The sequence below is a fragment of the Phaenicophaeus curvirostris genome, chromosome 16, assembly GCF_032191515.1.
Source record: "Phaenicophaeus curvirostris isolate KB17595 chromosome 16, BPBGC_Pcur_1.0, whole genome shotgun sequence".
Taxonomy (NCBI): domain Eukaryota; kingdom Metazoa; phylum Chordata; class Aves; order Cuculiformes; family Cuculidae; genus Phaenicophaeus; species Phaenicophaeus curvirostris.
The window spans coordinates 9,027,439-9,050,491 of NC_091407.1; the positions used below are offsets into that span (position 1 = coordinate 9,027,439).

At 50.9% G+C, this 23,053-nt stretch overlaps 1 protein-coding gene across 2 annotated transcripts; it reads right to left on the minus strand.

The window, feature by feature from the left end:
* Positions 1-412: 412 nt before the first annotated feature.
* Positions 413-16,531, minus strand: ZNF598 (zinc finger protein 598, E3 ubiquitin ligase). Of its 2 annotated transcripts, none has more exons than XM_069869977.1 (12): positions 16,287-16,531; positions 12,802-12,914; positions 11,591-11,720; positions 10,901-11,112; positions 9,612-9,829; positions 8,522-8,639; positions 7,359-7,540; positions 6,110-6,179; positions 4,748-5,499; positions 3,433-3,568; positions 2,538-2,682; positions 413-2,417 (listed from the first exon to the last, which is right to left on the minus strand). In XM_069869977.1, exons 1-12 carry the CDS (start codon positions 16,452-16,454, stop codon positions 2,070-2,072), a joined length of 2,592 nt encoding a protein of 863 aa, XP_069726078.1. In that variant the 5' UTR covers positions 16,455-16,531; the 3' UTR covers positions 413-2,069. The 2 variants fall into 2 exon arrangements, with proteins under 2 accessions (XP_069726078.1, XP_069726077.1); XM_069869976.1 differs by having other exon boundaries at positions 6,110-6,182; positions 16,287-16,530.
* Between the last annotated feature and the right edge of the window lie 6,522 nt (positions 16,532-23,053).

Below are 23,053 nucleotides of genomic sequence, written 5' to 3' on the forward strand. Positions count from 1 at the left end.
TTTGGGTTTCCTCTCCTCACCCCAGCCTCTCCTCCCACCGCCTGTGCGGCTCTGAAGCAGCTTCACCGTTGATTTGAAACCCACGTTCGCTGCCCCTGGTTGGTTCTGACCCGCATTTACCCCTCAGTCCTTTGTTTTAACATCAAACTGATTCCAAACATGGTTTGGGAAGTTCAGTTTCTTTGCAGGTACCTCCGCCTATGTCCAAGCGTTGCGGCTGCCACCTCCTGCCGTGTGGTGCAGAGTGGACTGTCTGGAAACAGGGTTAAAATGTTTACAGCTCCTGTATATACGATATACATAGAAATACCTTTGGAGAGAGCGCGCTGTGATCCTGTATTTTCAGTGTCCGTGTACCAACTGCAACTGATTTTCAATAAAGAGTGAAAAATGAATCGAAGCAGCCTGAAAAGAATTGAGTAATGGTTTATTTGATGAGGTGAGACAGGGAACCAGGAAACCCATCAGGCCAGAGATCCATGGCCTGGAGGAAACGCTGGGTGCCCCGTGTCCACTGACACAGAGAAAGGAACCAAAAACCATGGAAGATGTGAGAGATTCTGGCGGAGAAGCCGCTTTTCGTTTCCCCTGAACTTTACAAACGCAGGGAAGGGACGGGAGGAGCCGCCGCTGTAGCCTGGGGGCCGATGGAGGTGGTGGGGCCGTGGCGCTCGGCTCCTGCTGCGCAGTGGGAGCACGAAAGCGTTGCTACTTGTCACGTCTTCATGCAATTGCATAGAGCCATGCAGGCAAAACCCCCGCCCCAGCCCCGTATCAGGGCATGCAGCCTGGCCCCGGCACCGAATACATCGTGTTCCGGCATTCAAAATGGTCTGAATTATTCAGGAAAGAAACCTAAAGCACTTGGCAGCCTGAGAGCAAGCGAAAGCAACCCGTGTAAGGCAAGGAAAACTCCCTGTAGCCGGGAGCAGCTCTGCAGCAACGCTCCCAGCTCAGTTTCATCGAGATGCTTAGATAATCGCCGTGTTTTGTCACTAAAAACTACATGAATTAGTTGCAACGTTGTTCCTACACATTAAAAACACCCAAACCTGCTCTGCCACGACGGGGAGGATGAGCTGCTCCAGGGGCAGGCACAGCGGGTGGGCTCTGCTCACCCCGCTGCCTCCGCTCCGGCTGCAGGAGTCCAGCCAAGGGAGGAACAGATTCCCCTCCTGTCTCCACCAGGTGGAATGGGGAGATGCTGAGCAACACGAGCAAAGCTGCTCCAGAGCGGAGTCTCCCTGGGAGGTGCGGGATGCTCCGCGTGCTCTGAACAGCTCATCCTGTAAGCAGGGGAAGGCACTGCAGACAGACAGGGTCAGTGATCAGCAGCATTTAATGTCCCAGCGTGACGTCGGGTGGAGCCACCACCATCCCAGCAATCAGAAACACAGCAGTCGTTAAATAAAAGTACTGTGAAAGGCGCTTTACAGAAAGTAAAGCCTTAGCGTTATTATCCTACATGCAGTGCTACAAAATAAGTTTCGTGTTACAGAAAAGGTCAGAGGCAACTTCGAATCCCACACTCCATGAATCCCAATGCTTCCAATAATGGCATTAACTCCATTTTCGGACAGGAATAGTCTTTGCTGTGTCTTACCAGTGAGGAGCGTCTTTTCCTCTCCTCCACCTTTGCGCCCCGACCACTGCGGTCACAGAAACAGCACAAAAAATTAGAACATTATCAGGGAAGCCCTTTTGCTTCCAATCATTTCAGTGATTCAGCAGCTGCCCCCACCCCAAAAAAGATAAAGAAAACCCCCAAACTAGCCACTTATTCCCCTCCCAGTCCTCAGCTCAGAAAGTGTTTTCCCAGCTATCTCCTGGTACAGGAGGAAGGTGGCCCCTGCCCGCCCCCCCTGCCATTCCAGCCTAACTCTACTCGGCATTTCGGAAGCTCGGATTTGGATGTTAAATCGCGGCGACGCAGCCCAGGGATCCCTCAGATGAACTGCACCGAGAGGGCTTTGCAGCAGGCACCGGCCCTCAGCCACGGCTCCAGCCAATCATCATCCCGAAGACTGCGCGTTTGTGAACAGAGACGGGTTTATTGGTCATCGGGAGAGCTAACTGATGATCCTGCTGATGGCCTGTAGGGAAGGGAACTCCTCATCCTCAATATGCAAAGCTTTGTGGGTGACAATGTCCCGCTGCGTCAGCACCTGCTTACACGTCGGGCAGATGTGGCAGTCGAGGTCGGAGTTGGAGTCCGTCTGCCAAACGTTCTTTTTGTTCTTTTTGGGTTTGTTTGAGCTTTGTTTTTCTTTGATTCTGAAATCGTTGTGAGCGGAAAGCAGTTCTTGTTGCTTTACCGTGTCCGGCAACAACACCAACAACTCGTTAAAGATCTTCTTGAAGTTCTCTCCGAGCAGTTCTCGGCAGCTTTTGTAGTACTGCGCTGCAGAAATCAGACCCTTCGGCAGGAAGAGAATGGGAATTATTAGGAAAAAACACATATATATTAAAAAACGCCACTGGGGTTCCCTTTCCTGGAAAGGAAGGGGTCAGGAGCACAAAGGTCCTTGCTCACTCACCTGCCTGAATTGCCCAGAATGAGTTTTAAATTTATTGAACTTGGACTCATCACTTTGGAGAAATTCCTTAATGGATTGTATCAGCTGAATGTTCCTCTGCTGGAAGTTTTCCGGTATCAAGTAGGACCCGTGACAGGATTGTGGCCTGCATTTGGAAAGACCAAAGTGACTCTGATGTTGCCTTATGTCACACGGATGCTGCGGGGTAGCTGGCGCACGGCTCTGCACCCCGGCAGGATGCACTCCCTCACACACACGGCCACTCTAAGCAATCCTGCGGGATTACAGCATTGGATTCCAGCTTCACCCACCAGAATATTTAAAACGTCGGTTTAACGTAGCCTCAACTGGCTGGGTTTGTACGCCAGGTTCACTGAAAGACGTTAGCAAAAACCCACACCAGGAATGAAACCGAGCGGATTGATATCAATCCAGGTGTCTGGATTAAACTACAGAGATTTCCCTTCTCCCATAAACTCATCTCTGAGGCCCTGACCACGTCCCAGCTACTGGAAAGCTCAGTGCAATGAAGGCATTCCGAGGTCGCCAAGGAACATGTGCTTCAGCACCGCGCACCTGGGCCTCAGACAGAATCCATGAGAAGGTCAAGGAATAGGTTGAAGCTGTGGGTTTCCAAGTAAATCCAGGACAGACACAAGCGGGAGCTGCCGCACTGCATAGGATTTCACTGCCTCACACTGGCATCCACACGCTCGTGCTGCCTTTAGCACAGCTCTCCCCAGTCCAGCCCAGCCCAGAGGATTCCCAGCGGGAATCACTAAGCAGGACATGTTTAGAACGATCCCCTCCAAGTGCCCCACGCACTGTTTGGAGCCCAGATGCCGTAACCGCAACGCGATGGGTCAAGTAACTAACTCAGAGGACTTTTACTCACTCTTTCAAAGACGTAGTGACGGGTTCAGGGATGGTGGTGGATGGAATAACGGTGAAGCCCGGCGGAGGTTTGCTGACGGGCACCGACAGGCCTGGAGGCGGAGGAGGGCTCTTCAGCAGCACCACGGTGTTAAAGCCTGGGGGAGGGCAGACAGCACCTTAGGGCATGGAGCTGTGCACCCAAGTACCAACACCCACAATGAACCCCAGAGGCCTGACGTGCTCTCCAAAAGCACCAAGAGCCAGTAGTGCAGACAAGGATGAGAGGTGGAAATCCATTGCCTCCAGTCAGGGCAAGCAGCACTTCAGAGCGGCTGATGTCACTTCACAGAGAAAGCACTTTAATTACTAATTTACATCTTCAATAGAAAATTACACTAAAATATCCACTCAAACTCTCATTCAAAACTGCTTTTGCATCATTAAAGTGAACAGAAATCACTTCAGAAGTCACCACATAGAATCATGGAATGGTTCGGGTCGGAAGGGAGCTCAAAGGCCACCCAGTCCCACCCCCTGCCATGTGCAGGGACACCTCCCACTGGATCAGGGGCTCCAAGCCCCATCCAACCTGGCCTCGAACACCTCCAGGAATGGGGCAGCCATCACTGCTCTGGGCAACCTGTTCCAGGGCCTCCCCACCCTCGTTGTGAAGAATTTCTTCCCAATGCCTCACCTAAATCTTCCCCCTTCCAATCTAACGCCAGGCACCACCTGTTCTAGTGCACCACGCCCAGCAACATCCGCAGAGCAGCACAGAACAAAACAGCTGGGCCAGCAGCTCCTGATGCAATTCTGCTTCCATTAAAGCTACTATAAGTCACACTGGTTGCCATGTTACTCCAGCTCTGCAAGATTACAGCACTGCTAAAAGCAAGAGCGTTAAATCTCTGCAAAGGCAGAACAGAAAGGACCCAGCAAGGCAGCAGGAACAGGGCACAGCCAAGGAGAGACTCCCTTTGCCTGCAGGGGCTCCCAAACGAGATTGTACAGCACAGAAGCAAGGACGTGACTCAGCAGAGATGCAGTGACAGGTGAAGAGCGGCTGCTCATCAAAGAGCCCCCACTGAGAGCAGACACCCAGATCTGCAAGCAGCAGAGGCACCCCAACACCACCACTGCTTCAGCCGTGATTCACAGAGGACATTGAAGCCCATCTATGTCCTCCAGGCTGTTTAAACTCCAGAAGCCAATCCAGTGTGTGGTGGCAGATCTGCTCTTCACAGGAGAGCCAGAAGGAGCACCTCATACATCTCACCCATGTGCCCCATCTACGCTACAGCCAAGCAAACCCTGCCGAGGCCTGCAGCACTTACCTGGTGGCGGGGGCATTCTGGCTGATCCTGAGCTCCCAAGAGCTGGGAAGTCTTCCTGAGGTAAAGGGCATTTGCTAGTCACTGTGGGCTTTTTAAGGCCAGGCGGCTCTTTGGGTGCACTGCAGATCCCTAGGGATTTTTCCAAATGACCGTTCATGACCGCTCCGGCTCTGTCCGGGGCAGGAAGAGCAGAGGGCGCGTTTGGTGTCTGCTCTGCCTCTGGCAGCTTTTCTGTTGATGACCTGGGAACTGACATCTCTTGTGATGGGTGTGGGGATGACGGCCTCTGCTTCTCAACCCCCATCTTCTTCTTCTTGCTCACTTTCGTAAAAGTCTGTGAGGTAGAAGCTGCCAGCAGGGACGAGACATCGAACATGGTGGGTGCATTCCTGATCTCCTGGGTTGTCAGTCCACTGCTGCCATCTTCATCGTCCGACTGGGAGAGTTTACTGCTCTTCTTGCTTCCTTTAGCACTGCTCAGGGATGGCTTTTTGGCTACTTGGTTTACGCAGGGGTTGCCCATGGCTTTGACCACATTTTTACCAGAGCCACAGTTCCACGCAGACGTGATGTTCGTTACTGTCTTATTGTTTGGCCTCATTTTGGACACCAGGGCTGGGAAATCCTCCTCTTGGAACGCCGTTTTCTTTGCAGTGGCTGTATACGCCAAAGACATCCCAGAAGAGATGGTGGGCGCCGCAGAGGATGACAAGCTTGGGAAATCTTCTTCTTTAAGCTTAACCGCTGCAGAACTGCAAGAAAGGAAAAGGGCAGGCGTTACGATGGTGCTGCTGAGGCGGCACGAGCTCCAACAGGCAGCCCAGCCCCACGCCTGTCTGCGCCCTTCCTCAAACTATCACTTCAGGATATAACATACCCAACAGTAAACGCAACGCAGGCTGCTGAACTGTCTGGAAGGGGTCTCCTCCGGGCAGTCATACCAGCACTGCTGTCTCCGTACATACCTCCCCGTGCACAGAGCTGTGTGCGCAGGCGCGTTTCAGCTACCAAATCCTAGAAAAGCGCTATTCCGATCACCCCTGATGCCAGGAGATGATTAATTTTGAAGCTCACGGCATGCTGCTCCTTCAAGATAAGCTACTGAGTGAAATGTCTGCAACGGGGAATATCGAGACCGTCCCTGTAGCTGCACCTCCAAAAGATGGAGCCGTGAACTGCAGCAACAACCAGTGCTGTTCATGCAGGTGAGGAGCACAGGAACAGCTCAAGGCCACAGGGGCCCAGGGCAGGGAGGAAGTGTTTGTAGTTTAAGTAATCTGAAAAAACATTTTCTCCATGAACGCAGCAGGCAGGTGAGTTTCTAACTCAGCCTGTCACTGCTGCAGCCTTGCACACGCTTACCTTTGCAGAGGTCCCGCTGCTGAGCCAATGGCTGGGAAGTCGTCTTGGTGTAAAGCGTTGTTAGCAGCTGCTTCTTTTGGAGCATCGACAAAAAGAGCAAAGAAATGTTTTCAAGCTAAAACACATTCATTTTGGGGTGGAAGCTATCAATGAACATGACAGCAGCATTAACAGGTGCTATTTTCAGCAGCTGATGATATCGTTAACTTTGACATTCTAAGAGGACTATTTAAATCCATGCATCACTGTTTCCATCAGTTAACTGCACCCACCATCATGTCCTCATGTGCTGGCTGTAGGATACGGGAAATTCCATGACACTTAACCCTGCGTGAGAAGTGCTTTACGAGGGAAAACCCTCCAGAGATCGAGAGCACCACTGCCCACCGCCTTCTCCCTGCTCTGACCACAGGTCAGCACTGAACGGCCTGCACAGAGCCAGGATGCTCAGGCCTCACGTCTCCAACTGAACGCCGTGCCTCCAAGCCCTACATCCTGCAGACACCCAAGCTGCTCAGCAATCAGCTCCTGGGCACTCATTTCACATGGACACCTAATTCTTTCCTAATTTAGATGTGCCTTAAAATCCACATTCAGTGCTGTGGACTGCAGCGGTTCGGGGACAGACTGACAACAGCTTCGACATGTGCAGCCAAAGCCAGCCTGGCATCTGCGGGAGAGAACCTCTCCTCTCACCCTCGACTGAGCTGCACCCATTAACCAAACAGAGCTCTCAATTCAAAAGGAAAATATCTTTTGCTGGGAATTGTACTGTAGGAGCAATAAGCCAGTGGAAAATGGATATGGAACAACAGCAATATCAAAACACCACTGCATCATATTTATTTGTCCCAAACTGGACCTGGTTCGGAACAGTTCAAAGTTTGCTTTTACCCGTTATAAACTTTAACTGGGAATAACTTGTTCTCAAAAAAAGGCAACACTCAGCTCAAGCATCACAATCCATCACTTCTGCAGCAAATCCTACGTTATACTGATTGGGGCAGAACATCACATATGCCGTTTTAAGGTAATTGCATGTGGTATTTGTACCCAGCTCCATTTTAAGTGTAATCTACTGCAGGAACCCCACATTTCGCTGCAGCTTGGTGCTGCTGGATTACAATTCTGCACAGCTCTGCCCACGCCCACCAGCTTTTAGGCACTACGTGGCAATCCCCACCCTCGCCAGGCTGATCTCCAGCTCCATCCTGCTTCCCCACTACTGCAGGACATGTTCAGCACTAACCTGTAGCATCGTTTGAAGACTTTGGCACACGCTTAGAGCTGAGCACTTCCAAATCCCTCGACTCCTCCTTTTTACCTCTGCTGCTGCCGTCCTCTTTGTCATCTACCCGTTTTTTCTCCTCTTGCCGTTTAGCTGCTACAGATGCCCGGACTGCTGCTGCGACATCCCTGTCCTCTTCTTCCCTACAGGACAAGGCAGGTTTTCTTGGTCGAACAGCACTACCCAGCAGCTTTGTCTCACCTCTCCGCTTCGACTGTCCCTGGTCTTGTGCTGCCACCTGCTGAGGCAGCCCAAGCCAACCCAGTGCTCCACACCCCAGCATGGCTGGTGAGACAGGCAACATCCCCTGGATTTGTGTGTGCTAACAACAATCCAGGCCAGACAAAACTGGGATGGACTGGGAGAGAGAACACCTGGGATGCACAGAGACATCCCTCTCTCCCACTCCTTATCACAGGTATGAAATCAGACTCGTAGGCCACAGTAACTCTTTGTCATGAAGTCCCAACACACGATCCACATGTGACACCAACACAGAAGTGTTTAGGGACAGCCTTTTTTCCCCAGTGGAAGCACCAGCAATGAACCAGCTGGCCATCCGGCAAGAGAAGGAAAAAAACCAGATGTGCAGGATGTATAAAGTGCTTGGGTCTTGTGTGGATGGAGAGACAGATAAATGCAAAATTCTACTTCAATACTTAACTCTTTTCTTTTTCCAAAGCACTCAGGCTGGCCACCCAGAGATCTGTCAGTTCAATGAAAAGCATGGCCCTTACAACAGGAACTTCACAACCACCCAGACCAAAAAGTCCACTAAACCTGCAAACACTTCTCACTTGCTCCAGAAAATTCAGTTAGGAAAGTCAGCATAAAACCAGCTGCTGAAATCAATTTAGGATTCCGAGTATTTAACCCACGAGATGAAGATCACATTGTGTGCTTCCAGTGTCAGTTCCAGAGAGCTGAAACTTCACACCAAACTATCTCGCCTTCAGCAGGGATGCGCCCAGCACTCAGACACAGGCTGACAGCTCATTCTACTCATAAGGATTCCCTGTGGATGCTTCCAAATTTCACACCCGCTGCCCACCAAACCATTGTTAATCAGTAAATAAACACCATCATTAAGCAACCATAAAAACCCACAGTGTTGTGCTACTCACCTCTTGTATCTCCAGCTGCCTCTTCGGTTTTGCTGACCTCCTCGGCCGCCCATTCTGCCCGACCTCCCCTGCCTGTTGAATCTGTCAACTTCCTCATAGTCCTCTCCACCTATAACACCTGCACAGGAGAAATGGGTCGTTACTCATGGAGTTATTTCTCATAATATCACACAATACCTCGAAATAGTGAAAATACACCAGTACAAACAAATCCATCTTGGTTTCCAAGTAGTCTGTATAACCTTGAGGAGTGCTACATTAAAATACATTTTGCAGTACATGGATTCCGCATGTCGTAACCTGTGATATGAGCTCTGAGTAATTTGGTTTTAGGCAGAGATCTCTGCATGCAATTCCACACAGAAGCAAAGTTCACATTAATATCAGTCTCTGTGCTCCTCGGTGGCTACGCTACCCTGGTCTCAGCTCCATGTTCATCACAGCTTTCCATTAACAGTAACAGAATTCACCCATGTAATCACAAGCTGAAGAAAAAAGTAATGTTCCTAAAATTATGTCATCACCACTAAATCACAGAATTGCTTGGTTGGAAAAGACCTTTGCGATCATTGAGTCCAACCATACCTGTCCACTACTAAACCAGATCCCTGAGCACTTCACCTGCCTGTCTTTTAAATCCCTCCAGGGATAGTAACTCAATCACCTCCTTGGGCAGCGTCTGCCAGTGCCTGATAAGCCTTTCAGTGAAGAAATTTTTCCTGATGTCCAACCTGAACCTCTCCTGGTGCAACTTGAGGCCATTTCCTCCCATCCTATTGCCTATCACTTGGGAGAAGAGAAATCTACACATGGAGGGGAAAACTATCAACAATTTAGGTAGGAAGAGGCCTCTGGATGACATCTGCCCCATCTTTCACTCAAAGTAAGGCCAGCTCTGAAGCCACATGAGGTTGCCCAGGGCTCTGTCTGGTCAAGTTCTGGTTATCTTCAAGGACTCAACAGCCTCTCAGAGTCCTGTTCCAAGGCTGACCCATCCTCTCAGGAAAGGAATTCTTCCTGGCTAGGAAATGTTCGCCAGATGGGAATTAAGCAGTAGGAATTAATGTTTCCATCCACCAGCCACGCTTACCTTCATTCCTCCTCTGGTGCCGAGGAGCATAGTTAAACTGGAGGTCAATCTGCCGGTTCTGCCTGGCCTCGGCCCTGTTCTTGCTGTGACAGGCTGTTTTGTGCGCTTTGTAGTCGATCTCCGTGCGGAAAGCGTGGGTGAACTGCTCCGTGCTGCACCGACCCTCTTCGCAGAGGAAGTGCTTTTCTCGGAAGTGCTCACGAAGGTATTCGTAATCGCTGGGAAGGAGAAGAGAGGCTGAGCCACAACTCCCACAGTGTAGGTGTTGGGAAAGCGTAATGGCAACTAATGTTATATGGTTAGTTGTTACAAGACAAAGGGAAGGCAAGCAGAGGGGGTTGGCTCTTTCTATATCCCTAGGGAAGCTTTCCAGCTGAAACTGCTTGTGTGCAGTCGACACAGACCGGAACACACACTCACAGACGTTAAACTAAACCCACTGGCTCACGCTCCTCGCAACCAGCTGTACGAGGCATGCATTTCATCACCAAAATCTCACTGCTATCTGCTTTGCACATGGACTTTGGAGCATGACAGAGCAGACATCTGCCGTCGTGCTGCAAAGTGTAACAGCTAATGTTTAACATTCATAGAACCAAGGAACGGTTTGGGATGGAAGGGACCTTAACTATTCAGTTCCAGCCCACCTCCCACTGGATCAGGGTGCTCAAAGCCTCATGCAATGTGGTCGTGAACACCTCCAGGGATGGGGCAGCCACCCCTGCTCTGGGCAACCTAGGCCAGGGCCTCCCCATCCTCACAGGGAAAATATTTCTTCCTGAGATCTCATCTAAATCTCCCCTCCTTCTGCTTAAAATCATCCCCCTCGTCCTATCCCTGCACTCCCTGATCAAGAGCCCCTCCCCACTTTTCCTGGAGCCCCTTTCAGTACTGGAAGCTATTCTAAGGTCTCCCCAGAGCCTTCTCTTCTCCACGCTGAACAACCCCAATTCTCTCAGAGTCCTCATATGGGAGAGCTCTCAAATCACCTCCATGGCCTCCTCTGGACTCACCCTAACCAATCCATGTCCTTCCTGTGCCGAGGGCTCCAAAACCAAATGAAGGGCTCCAGGTGATGAACATCAATGAAGAAAACATCAAAACACTGTCTAGACAGACAGTGATTGGTTTGGCTGTTGGTTTTGGGAACAAAAGAAGTCACAGCCAACCTGCTCTCAATTCTTGCCCTCTGCCTTCAAGCATGCCTTTCCTCAGAATTCAAAGCAGACCCAAGCAATTTTTCCTCAATATATAAGCTACAGAAAGAGCAACAAACCACTCGCACAAACCTGTAGTATTCCTGAGCACCATCGGAGTCACAGAAATGGCAGAAATAATGATCCCGCCTTAGGTGTTTCAGTAACTCGTCGTTATCCAAATAACGCTCGTCACAAAATTTACAGAGGGGGTGGCCCCGGTGGGAGGTGTCATCTGGATCTCCATGGATGCGGTGACGGGCAAGGTCCTTGCGTGAGTACCATTTCCGTTCATGAGTGAAAATCTGAGGAAACAGATCCACACATACATGTCACTTCTTGTGAACAGGGAGCAAAATGGAACAATCTGGACTGTGCGCAACTTGTGAAGATTTGCTTCCTAGAGATGCAATTTGACAACCAACACCTAAAACTCTCAGTGAGTAGGAAACAAAATTCAGGTAACACCTAACCTGCATCTCACTCAGTTCGAACATTGGAAATGGATTTAATTCACTTTTTTCCCCCCCTTTCAATTTCTTTTTGGGTACTGACATCATGTAATAAACTTTAAATTGCAATCGCTGGTGAGGAAAAAGTCCTAAAGGTGTATTTATGAAGACAGGGTATTTTGCATGCTCGAACTAAAAACCTTGTGAAACAGAAACAAGCTGTTTTACTGCCCTCAGACAGCAACTGCCCTGAGACAGCTACACACCAAGGACACAGCACAGTGAACAAACTTTGCATTAGAAGCCTTCCCACACACACAGACAAGCTCACCTTCAAGTGTTTAACGCAGAGTTTGCAGCAGAAGAGTTCATGCTGCTTCCTCATGTGCTGTTCCAGATCCGCAAAGGTACTGAACGGCTTTGCATCTGGACACAAAGGACACTCATGCTGCAGCAGCTTCCTAAGGGACAAGAAAGATTGCCTAAAATCCATATGATCTCCTCTCAGCAACCAGATACCTTTTTATCAAAAAACAAGCGTTGGGTCAAGGCAGAAGGCTTCCCCAACAATCCGCACCGAGGTCAGCGTCCCACTTATCCAAGAATACTTTGTCAGGAACAGAACAGACCAAATCACACAGAGGCTACGGCTGCAAGAGTGAAGCGGAACAGCCACAGCGTGAGTAACGCACGGGCACTGTGCAATTCAGAGTGGAGCACAACACGAACCTCTGGCTTATGGAAGATTCAGCTGATCCATGCAACACTTGCATACAATTTACTTGCACTTCTACTGTCAGAAACAGAAAAGTACATTGTGGGAGAGAAAACTGAAATGTGTCCCCAAAGCTGCGTTCTCAGCCAAACCAGGCTGGATGAAACACCCAGCTCTCCAAGAAAAATGCACTGTTGCCTGCATGGTTTCATCTTTTCTCACTCTTCTTTCCTTTTAGCTGCTTTTAATTATCCTAAAGCCTCCCATTTAAGTATGTTTTGAATAACACGTTTATAACAGGATGCTGATGCCACATTTTTTACTCTGCATTGTTTTCACTTCACCCCTTTTTTCCCTCTCCCATTTAGAATCAAGCTCTTTGCAGGCAGACAAGGTTGCTCGGCTTTTCATACAGTGTTTGGCGCCTTTGGCTTTGATTAATCCTCATGCAGCACTGTGATAAATACAGCACAGCAATACGCACAGCTATAACAGCAATTCGCTCTTCCCCAGTTTCCAGAGCAGACATGCAAGGAATGAAAAGCCTTTCAGCAAGTTTGCTGTTGGTAAGGAAGCAAAAAGCAACTCTTACTGGCAGAGCAACGCTTCTGTATCATGCACCAGTGAAGCCAGCACTCCAGCCTGCGGTATGGAGCGTTCCCTCCACCTGCTCATGCTGCCAAAGCCACCTGCACCGCACAGTGAATGCTGAACACACAGAGCAGCCGCTCTGCTCCCATGGGACAGGATCCTGCTGTTGTATCAGGCAACACAGCCCAGAACCTGCTGCCTTAGGGATACGTTACAGAGAGAATTCCAGTACTCACCTGTACAGGGCATAAACCTCTCCATCTGTAAAATAAATGTCATATTTCTTCTCATGCTGCAACTGATGAAGTGCTATCGCCGAGAAAGACGTGAGCTTCCGTCCAAAGACGACCTGCAGGCAGCACAAGACAAGAATTAGCAAAAGCACACTTGGCCTGCAGAGTCTTTGGGATTCCAGACAAACTCCTCAGCACAAGCTCAGCAAGTCAGGGAACTCGCCATAGCCTGAAGAGTGCTTGCAGAGCCCTGTGTCAGCCCCGGCTCCGCTCCCTGCCCCGAGCTGTCAGCAAGGCCACCGGGACTGCTCCTTTATCGACTCCCTGCAAGTCAGCCAGCGCAGAGGAGGGTGGATTGCCCTAGCTCGGTCTTTGGATTTTGAACTGGGCTAGGAAAACTTTCTACAATGTGTTTTGGACCACAGCTGTGATAAGGGCAAATATCTTCAACCAATGAACCAACGCCACCCCTCTGCAGCAAACGCCTATCAGGAGCCCTGCACTTGGCTCCCTCCTCCCTCCTGGCAAGTCACACGGGAACCTACACTCTCCACATTAAAAGTGACATCACTCACAGTCTGGCTGGGAAACCACTGTTTCTTCCTTCCTTAACCACCAGGAAATCGAGAAACAAAACCCTACATCACTTCCCAAACCATGTGTACCACACATCCCTTCTGAGGGAACCCGCTGGCTCCCTGCTGCCCTCAGAGCAGCCCGGGGCTCGCACTGCAGCCTTTCCTGGGATCACACCCTCCTTTGGGAGTCCCCTCCAGCTGGGCGGCTCCAGCACACACTCCCAGTTTGGGAAGCGCTGGGGTAGCAGCAACATTTCTGGAACAGCTGGAATTATCTTCACCAGCCTCAGAAGGCTTAGACGAGCACCGTGACTGTATTTCAGGCTGTAGATCTAGAAATACCAACAATCTTAATAAAAGTTACAGGATGCATGTATAGGTTAGTCTTGTTAAACCGCTTGTTGGGGTGAAACACGATGGAACAGGCCTTTTGTGTCTATTTGTGGGCAAGTTTTTTAAGCTCTCTTTACAGCAAGGCTACTTTTAAGTTAACCAAAACAAAAGCCATACCCAATTTGCTGAAATATCAAGCTTAAAATAAAGAGACCACAAGTTTCAATGTGCTGGGTAAGCGAGAACTGTGTCTAACTCTGATTATTCATAAAATCCCATGTCAGTGAAATTATAGATATCTCACTTCAGCCCAAGCTGAGTTTAGAAGGGAGGGACGGATTGCTGAAAGGCGCACAGGAGCCCAGCACCATTCCCTCCAGCAGTTCCAAAGGCAGCTGCACACACAATGAGCACACAGACCGGTCCCCCGAGTCCGATCCAGGCACACGTCAGGGCCAGTTCACAGGCCAACAAGGCATCCTTCCCAGCTCCACTGCCACAAAGTGCATTCCCAAGAGTGCCCATCACCATAACTGGTACATCCTGCTCTCCCCTTCACCACGTCCCACACTGCTGCTCATCTCCAGAGCTGCATTCCCTCTGGACAGGCTGCTGTGACACCAACCAGCCTATGCTGCTCCCTACAACACGAGATTTGGTTGGGGCACGCTTCCCCGTGCTAAACACAGAGACCCGGGTTCAGGTGCTACACACACATGCACTTCACTCAACAGTTTTGAGGTGATTTATGCACTCCACTAGCCTTTTTTCTTTCCCTCGGGCAGATGGGTGAGCAGACAGAGCAGTGTGATTGTGGCACATAAAGAGAAGGGGCAGGGAAAACGCAGGCATTAAAAATGACCTTTCAGTTGGCTACAATGAAAGAATAATTTTAAACAGTTTGTGAACGAGGCAAAGAGATAGCAAATGATCCCAAGCTCAAGCCATGTAATGCAACGATGTGAGTAACCTGAAAAGCTCTCCAGACCAACAATCTACTAACCCTGAGATGAACAGCACCACAGTTCGTTTCTTCCCAGGTGAGAGAAGAACAGCAGCAGCTCCGCAGAGGATGATCAGAGATAAAACCCCCTCCACAGAGTCACCTCCCTGCACACAGAGGCTATGTAGGCGTCAGCAACCTTGATCTAAAGCCCACACTGACTTCTCTGGCCTTTGCAAAGCATGAGGCTCGGCAGCCTCTCATCTGCAGTCCCTCCAGCTACTCCAACACCCCAAAAGCAGCCAACACAAACAGTTTAGTTGAGGGGGGCTCTCCTTTTGCCTTTTGTATTCATTTCATTTCCTAACCCATCACAGCGTATTTCTTCCAGCGCTGGCACTGACTGTTTTCTTTTGAAAGGGTTTGGTTTTCCCTACGTTCGCTCTGCAAAACCAAACAGGTGTGTGAGGACTGGGTTTGGCACAACTCCTCTCCGGGCGCTCATCGCCATGTCAAGCCCTTGCTCTCAGTAAGGTACGGCCACGGATCTGTGTGACCTCCCCTGCCCTGGGCTCCAGGGCCCCGTGCCAGCACGCCGACAGCCAGCACGGAAGCAGAAAACAGTCAGGAAAATTAGAACTGAAGGAAAATCGCCTTTGAAGCGCATGCCCAGCAAACAGCTTCTGCAAACAGGAACTGTAGGCAGATGCAAGGTGTGAGCAAGCCCTGAAAAAACACAAAATATGCTCTCCCCCAAGCTCAAAGCCAAGTCAAGAACGCGGCAGGATAAGTGAGTCATCCAAGACCACGTAATAGCCATGCTGGGAGAGAGCCTGGCTGACTGAAAAACAGTAAATTATTGTCTTTAAATCCCATTTTTATAGACTCATGAAATGGTTTGGGTTGGAAGGGGCCTCAAAGCCCATCCAGTTCCACTCCCTGCTGCGGACAGAGACACCTCCCACCGGATCAGGGGCTCCAAGCCCCATCCAACCTGGCCTTGAACACCTCCAGGGAGGGGGCAGCCACCACTGCTCTGGGCAACCCTCACAACAAAGTATTTTTTCCTAACATCTCATCTCAATCTACTCTCTGTCAGCTGAAACAATACCCCTTGTCCTGTCACTGCCCTCCCTGATTAAGAGCCCCTCCCCAGCTTTCTTGGAGCCCCTTTCTGTACTAGAAGCTGCTCTAAGGTCTCCTTGGAGCCTTCTCTTCTCCAGGCTGAACAACCTCAACTCTCTCAGTCCACCCTCATGGCAGAGGTTCTCCAGCCCTCGGACCACCCTCGTGGGCTCCTCTGGACTCCCTCCAACAGCTCCATATCCTTCTTATGCTGGGGATTCCAGCCCTGGACACACTTGGTTTCCACCAGCCCTCCAAAGGGTGCGCGGGCACAGCTCAAGGAGCAAAGCAGGTGGCGGATGGGCCTGAAAACCTCCTACCTAGGAGCGCCCGCGGCTCCGTGTCCCGGTCCAAGCCTCCCCTGAACCCCCGCCAGCCACAGCGCGGCTCAGGGGGAGCCGGTACGGCCCCGGCAAAGCGTGAGGGACGCCGCTCGGCCCCGTCCCGGCTCGGTGGGCGCTGCCCGGCCTCCCCCCCCACGGCCGCTAGGGCCCCCGTCCCGGCCTCACCTGGCCCAGCTCCTCCCGGCACACCGCGCAGTACCGGACGCCGCAGAGCGCCCGCATCCGCACGGAGCAGCGGTAGCAGATGGGGTGCTCGCAGCGGCCCAGCGCCACCACGTCCAGCTCCCCGCAGCACAGCACGCACGGGCCCTCCGCCGCGCCCGAGGCGGCCATGGCGGCCCAGGCCCCGCCGAGCAACCGCCCGGGCCACAGAGAGGCGGCCTAGAGCGCCGCCCGGCCCGGCCCCGGAGCGAGACGCTCTGCCTAGCCAGCAACCATAGAGGTCCACGCCCGGTGTGGCGCCAGACTGTCTGACCATAGAGTCTGCGCCTAGAGCGGCGCCTCCTGCCACGAACGCCAGGGCGCCGCGCCTCTGACGTCACCACGAGGTCCCAAAACGCCTGACCATAGAGGAGCCGCCTAGAGCGCCGCCGCGGCAGGGTTGCTCTAGCCGCGTCTCGCTGATCTCCCAGGAGGCTCGAGGGGGGTATTGCGGGCTCCCTGCCTGGTGTGGACTGTGCAGGGCCCGGGTGAGGCCGAGCAGGGCTGGGTGGCTGCAGCCTGCGCTGTGCCACCTCGGGGCCTGCCCGTGGGGAGCTGGGGCCCCACTCTGTGGGGAGGCTGGGGCCGTCAGACCCCTGGCCCAGCATCCCCGGCCTTGGAAATGCTGGGGGCCCTGGGTCCATCACCCGTCAGCCCTGGGCCTACGGAGACTGGGGACCCCTGGTCCCAGCACCCCTAGCTGTGAGGAGACTGGGAATCCCAAACCCGTTCTCCAGCACCTTTTGCTGTGGGGACACTGAGGGGGGCAGACCCACTCCCCGGCGTCCCTGGCCCTGGGGACACTGGGACCTGAGGTCCGTTCCCCAGTACATCTGGCCCTGGGGAGACTGGGGATCCTGGGATCATTCCACAGCACCCCTGGCTGTGGGGAGACTGGGAACCCCAGGCCCATTCTCCTGCACCCTTGGCTGTGGGGACACTGGGGGACCCCAGGTCCATTCCCCAGCATCTTTGGCCATGGGGAAACTGGGAATCCTGAGACCATTGCCAGCACTCCTGGCTGTGGGGAGACTGGAGACCCCAAGCCAATTCCCCAGCACCCCTGGCTCTGGAGACCCTGGGCCCCTGTCCCAGCACCCTTAGGTGCTGCCTTGCACCTTTACAGCCCCGTGGCAGACAGCTGTGAGGCAGCACGGTGCTGGTTATGCCCCAGACCAGGTGTTTTGGCCACCAGTAGGGTTGGTCTCCTGGAGACGCAGCAACACAGTGACCCACCAGCAGCTGGATGGTGATATATGTGGGATTTTGCCAGCCCCACGATGGATACGACAGACCTGCAGCATTATTCTTCACAGAAAGGGTCATTGGGAACTGGAACAGGCTGCCTAGGGAGGTGGTTGAGTCGCCTTCCCTGGAGGTGTTTAAGGCACGGGTGGATGAGGTGCTAAGGAGAATGGTTTAGTGTTTGATAGGAGTGGTTGGACTCGATGATCCGGTGGGTCTCTTCCAACCTGGTTATTCTATGATTCTATGATTCTATGACCTGACGTTACAACACCAGCACCTGGCAGCCTGTGAAAGCATGTGTGACCGGAAAAAAAAAACACCTCGAAAAGTGTATTTGAAGCACTGTGAAAATAGGATATGGCATCCATTAGGGCAGTGCCACAAAGGGGCTCCGTGACTGTCAGGGCACAAGGAGCGACACCTGTGCTGTGTCCCTGCTGCAGGTTGTGATTCATGCACTCGCCATCCGAGAGCGAGCCAAGGTGAACCAGGGTTAATCATCGATGCGTCTGGGTGGTTAGTAAAGAAATGTGTGTTCCACACTGACTTGGAGGGCTGGTTTCTTGTTTCAAAGGTCTGTGCGTTGTCAGTTCTCAGAAGTGAGAACTGCAGCTCCTCAAACAGGAGAGGGTGCTCCAGGAGCACAGAGCAGCCTCCACGGGCCTCAGCAGCCATGTTCCTCTGGAAGTCCAGTAAAGACCCATAGAAGCTTGTTTGGGGATAGCACAGAGGAAGAGGTTTTTTTTTTAAAAAAAACTTTAGGATATCCCACCTTTTTTTCTCTCAGATTCCCACTAAAGACCTAATGTGGAGGTCACTTTCCTTTCCACGTGTGGAAAATAGGAGCGGATTCCTCTCCAACGTGGATGTTCTGCTTGTAGATCGGCCCGAAATGTCTCATGAGCTCCCAGGATCTTTGTGTGAGGCGTTTGTCCTGCCACGTCATCATATGTGTCACCAGAGGAGCAGCTTGTCACCCTGCTTAGCAAACATTCCTGAGTCCCAGCCCTTTTCTCGCAGAAATGACAACGTTGCCTGGTTGTTTGTGGGTCACTGAGCTGATGGGAGAGGGTGATGGCAGAGTGATTCCAGGATGCACCGTGCCTCAGGGAAGCAGGGCAACGCTCGGTTACTCGCTGGCGTGATGTGATCACCCTTAAAGACAAAAGATCTCAAAGTAAACTGTGTTTTCTAGAAAGGGGAATGGAGATAAACCACATTCCTAGGATCTGCTCGTGCACCATGGATGATTTGATGAGCATCGCCTCTATCACTTGGATCTGTTTTCACCAAATTCTTTGTCCTTTGAGTTAAAATATTAGAAAATATTTAGATATTAGGAAAAATGTGTTTACTGACAGAGTGGTAAAGACCTGGCAGAGGCTGCCTGGGGCAGGGGGGAAGTCTCCATCCCTGGAGGGGTTCAAAAAGCGTGTAGGCGTGGCACTTTGGGACATGATTTAGTTGGCACAGTAGTGCTGGGCTGATGGTTGGAGTGGATGAGCTTAGAGGTCTTTTCCAACCTTAATGATTCCAAGATTCTAAAAGATGCTCTTCATTTTCTTTGAAACGTAAATGATTATTTTAGGACAAGGGAGCATATAAATGTCAGCGAGCTCATTAAATTGTATCACTATGTGATTCAGTCCAACACCAGCAGCATTTAATAACATCTATGCCGCAAAAGAAATAAAACAATAGATTTGATAACTGGTTTTGAAAACAGATAAATGAAGTATTTGAATGTTTTGGGTCATTGGCTTCAACAGGTAACATTTACTTTCTCCTGGAGAGACCCATTTATCACACTTGAAAGTCGAGTGTCCCTGTTAATCAATGTGAAAGTGGGTTTAGGAGGGGCTGTATGAAATAATTAGGAATGACTGAGAATGTTGGCTGTAATTACTTCAGGAAATGTTCCCCGCCCCCCTCAGATTAATGATACTTTTGAAAATGTTTTTGTGTCCAAACTGCATCAGACAGTTTTGGAGAGCAATTAGCATGAAATGAGGTGGAGGCTGCCGACAGTAATGGGCTGTCTTGAGTGTCACTCGTCTGTGAAATTACGCAAGTACCCCAGCGCGATGGCCAGGCATGGGATAATAAACACACCTGCATAATTAGGCTGCAAAGTGCCATTACTCATCCGAAGGAGCACGGTGACAAAGTGCCTGGGCAGAACCAGAGTTGGTGCTTTTTGGGTTCCAGTTGTGTGGGCAGAGACTGGCCGGTGGCCCCGTGGCTGTGGGTCTGGGGAGCAGGTCCTGCACGGTGTGCTCATTCCAGCACAGTGTTCCCACCGCTACGAATGTGTGTTCTGGTGGGAGGAAGCTGTGGTTCTTTTCCAGGGTGCTGCAGGCAGGTGACATTGCCCGCAGCTCCTCCGTGGGGCACTTGCTGCTGCGTGGGTGTTTACAGGGATCGGTATTTGAGGGGGGAACTGCTGAGGGTTCCGTGTCCCCTCACAGGGCAGCCAGATTTCCTCCAGCAGAGAACACCCATGCTGGCCAGGTTTCGCATTCTCACCGAGTCCTCAGTTTTAAACAAGATCTGGGATGTTTATTTGGAAAGAAGAATGTGGAAGCTTATCAAGAAGAGCTGAGGTTGTTTAACCTGGAGAAGAGGAGGCTGAGGGGAGACCTTATTGCTCTCTACAACTACCTGAAAGGAGGTTGTGGAGAGGAGGGAGCTGGCCTCTTCTCCCAAGTGACAGGGGACAGGACAAGAGGGAATGGCCTCAAGCTCCACTAGGGGAGGTTTAGGCTGAACATTAGGAAAAAATTTTTCACAGAAAGGGTCATCGGTCCCTGGCAGAGGCTTCCCAGGGAGGTGGTCGAGTCACCTTCCTTGGAGGTGTTTAAGTGACAGGTGGATGAGGCGCTGAGGGGCATGGTTTAGTGTTTGATAGGAATGGTTGGACTCAATGATCCAGTGGGTCTTTTCCAACCTGGTGATTCTGTGATTCTATGATTCGATCCTTCCAGCTCTCGTCCTGGCCTCTGCCTACCCCCATCTGTCGTTCCAAATCGCCCCAGAGCCCATCTCCTGGCACGCTGTTGATGCAGCCTTCGGCAAAGGCTTCCCCAGCTCCTCCCTCCTGGTCTCACTCTGCTCACGGCTTTCCCAGCCCTTCACGCAGGTGTAAGCTGCCAACCCCCCTCTGCACCCTTTCGATACCATGACACAAGCTGCTCCCGGGCTGTCCCTTCAGCCAGAGAACAAAGAACTCCCAAACCCCAATGCTCCAACTTTTCTCCAAAGCCTGTGTTCAACTCATCATTGCTCTGAAAAATCACCCTGCCCCGGTGCATGTGAGTCATGGGCTTGGATTGATTTATTTCATGGTGCAAAGTGATTTTTATAATACTTTTTCAATGGCTTGAATCATTCTTTGGTGATGATTTAAGGATGGTGTTTTATTTCTCTGGTGATTGCAAATGGAAACTGGATCTTAGCTCTAAGTGTGATCCCACGACATAAAGAAATGTGTTCATATATAATTAACTAGACTCCAGCATGTGTTGTGAATACAGAATCATAGAATGGTTTGAGTTGGAAGGGACCATGAAGGTCATCCAGCCCAGCCCTGGACATCTTCAACTTGATCAGGCTGCCCAGAGCCACGTCCTTAGCTCTATGTGTTGTCAGACAGGAAACGTTTTCTTCCCAAGATAAATGGTTAATGTTGATGCCAGGGATTGCTAATTTTCATGTTTACTCGCTAAATATCACATAATACCATCAGAAGGAAAAAGTGCTTTTCAAGTCATTTAATCAGCAATAAATATACTTGGGAATAATTGATAACGGCAGATGAGCCTGGCAAATCCATTTTACTCAGAAGAGCAACAGATCAAATATTTATACTCCAGCACTAAAATATTGTTGAAGTGTAGAGCTAAAGGTTACGCCTTGGATTGATTTCACATTCACAGCTTGACGTGGATGCGGTAAGAGCGAAATTTGCTTTCCTTCCACAAAGTTTCTGTTGAAAGTGCCAATTTTCTCAGGGCTTCTTAATTTTACTTTAAGTCTCTGTCACTTATCAGCTCTGGCTTCACCCAGGGGCCTCGCTGAGGGCAGGTTTAGATTTACAGCCCTGACCATCCCCAGGCTTTAGTGAGTGCATGGAGTGAGTCCAGGGGAGGCCACAGAGATGATCCAAGGGCTGGAGCATCTCCTGTATGAGGACAGGCTGAGAGAGTTGGGGTTGTTCAGCCTGGAGAAGAGAAGGCTCCAGGGAGACCTTAGAGCAGCTTCCAGTGCTGGAAGGGGCTCCAGGAAAACTGGAGAGGGGCTCTTGATCAGGGAATGCAGGGATAGCATGAGTAGAATAGTTTTCAGCTAAAAGAGGGGAGATTGAGATGAGATGTTTTCTATCAGGATCTTTATTTGTGAAAAGAACATCATTTGGTGAGACAAGCCTTTGTAGAAAGCAGCAATTCCTTCAAGAGGGGGAGGCTGAACTGGGAGGGGCAGGATCCTTGCAGTCTGGAGAGAGAGACATGCTGGGAAGCAGAGCTGTATTTTAAGGCATTCATAACCATTAGCCTAGTGATGGTTTTCAGTAGTGACGGCTTGTTGGAGGATGTGAGCCAGGTAAGTGCAGCTAACAGAAAATATAGTACCTGGATGGGAATTCAGAGGAGCAGCGTGGGAAAGGATGATATTAGGCTTTCAAGGTGAAGTGCAAATTCCCAGAACAGGATAAGGACCTTGAGAGAACTCAATTTTCAAATAACATCACAGGAGCCAACGTCAATGGGCAGCAGCAACACAGCTTGGCAGCCAGAGCTCCCTCTTTTCCTTAACAGGGAGGGGAGCTCCTGCTGGGACACATCAGAGGGGACAGGAGGTGGGATGCTCTGGGCAAGGTGGGAGCTGCAAGAGCCCCTGTGAGGCTGAGCTGGGAGAAAACCTCAACCCCACTTAATCCAACACAGCCCAGCGTCTGGCTTGGCAAAAGCAAGGTCTGTTGCTTGGTGAACAGGGTGTGTTTTTCACAAGACAAGTTGAGTTTTCATTCCTGTTTGTATATGCTAAGGCTCAGAAAGCTGAAGAAGTCAGTGTGGAATGTGGGGATTCTTCTTGTAGCATTGCAATTCTTGCAACACAGTTCTAGTAGTACCGTGTTCAGTACTGGAGTTCTCAGTGCAGGAAGGACACGGATCTGTTGGATTGAGTGCACAGAAGGCCATGGAGATGATCCAAGATTGCTCAGAGCAGTGGTGGCTGCCCCATCCCTGGAGGTGTTCAAGGCCAGGTCGGATGGGTTTTGATGTCCCTTCCAACCCATCCCATTCTGTTTGAGCCCAGTTGTGTGCTGGTCCCAAAGCAGGACTGTGAATGCACCTCCTTTTTGATATCTCAGAGGGTTTTACAAATAGAGCTGTTAACCCAGCAAAGTGTTCACGCCAAGTAAAACATACTCCACCTGTGCAGATCTGCTTAGAGATAAATGTTGTTCTCATCCGCATGCCTTA

Excerpts from the sequence above, each read along its gene's own strand:
- ZNF598 (XM_069869976.1), bottom strand. The coding sequence starts at position 16,454 with ATGGCCGCCTCGGGCGCGGCGGAGGGCCCGTGCGTGCTGTGCTGCGGG. Across the intron at positions 12,915-16,286 it reads GCCGGGAGGAGCTGGGCCAG|GTCGTCTTTGGACGGAAGCT; the intron begins GTGAGGCCGGGA and ends TGCTGCCTGCAG. Across the intron at positions 6,183-7,358 it reads GTCTTCAAACGATGCTACAG|AAGCAGCTGCTAACAACGCT; the intron begins GTTAGTGCTGAA and ends ATGCTCCAAAAG.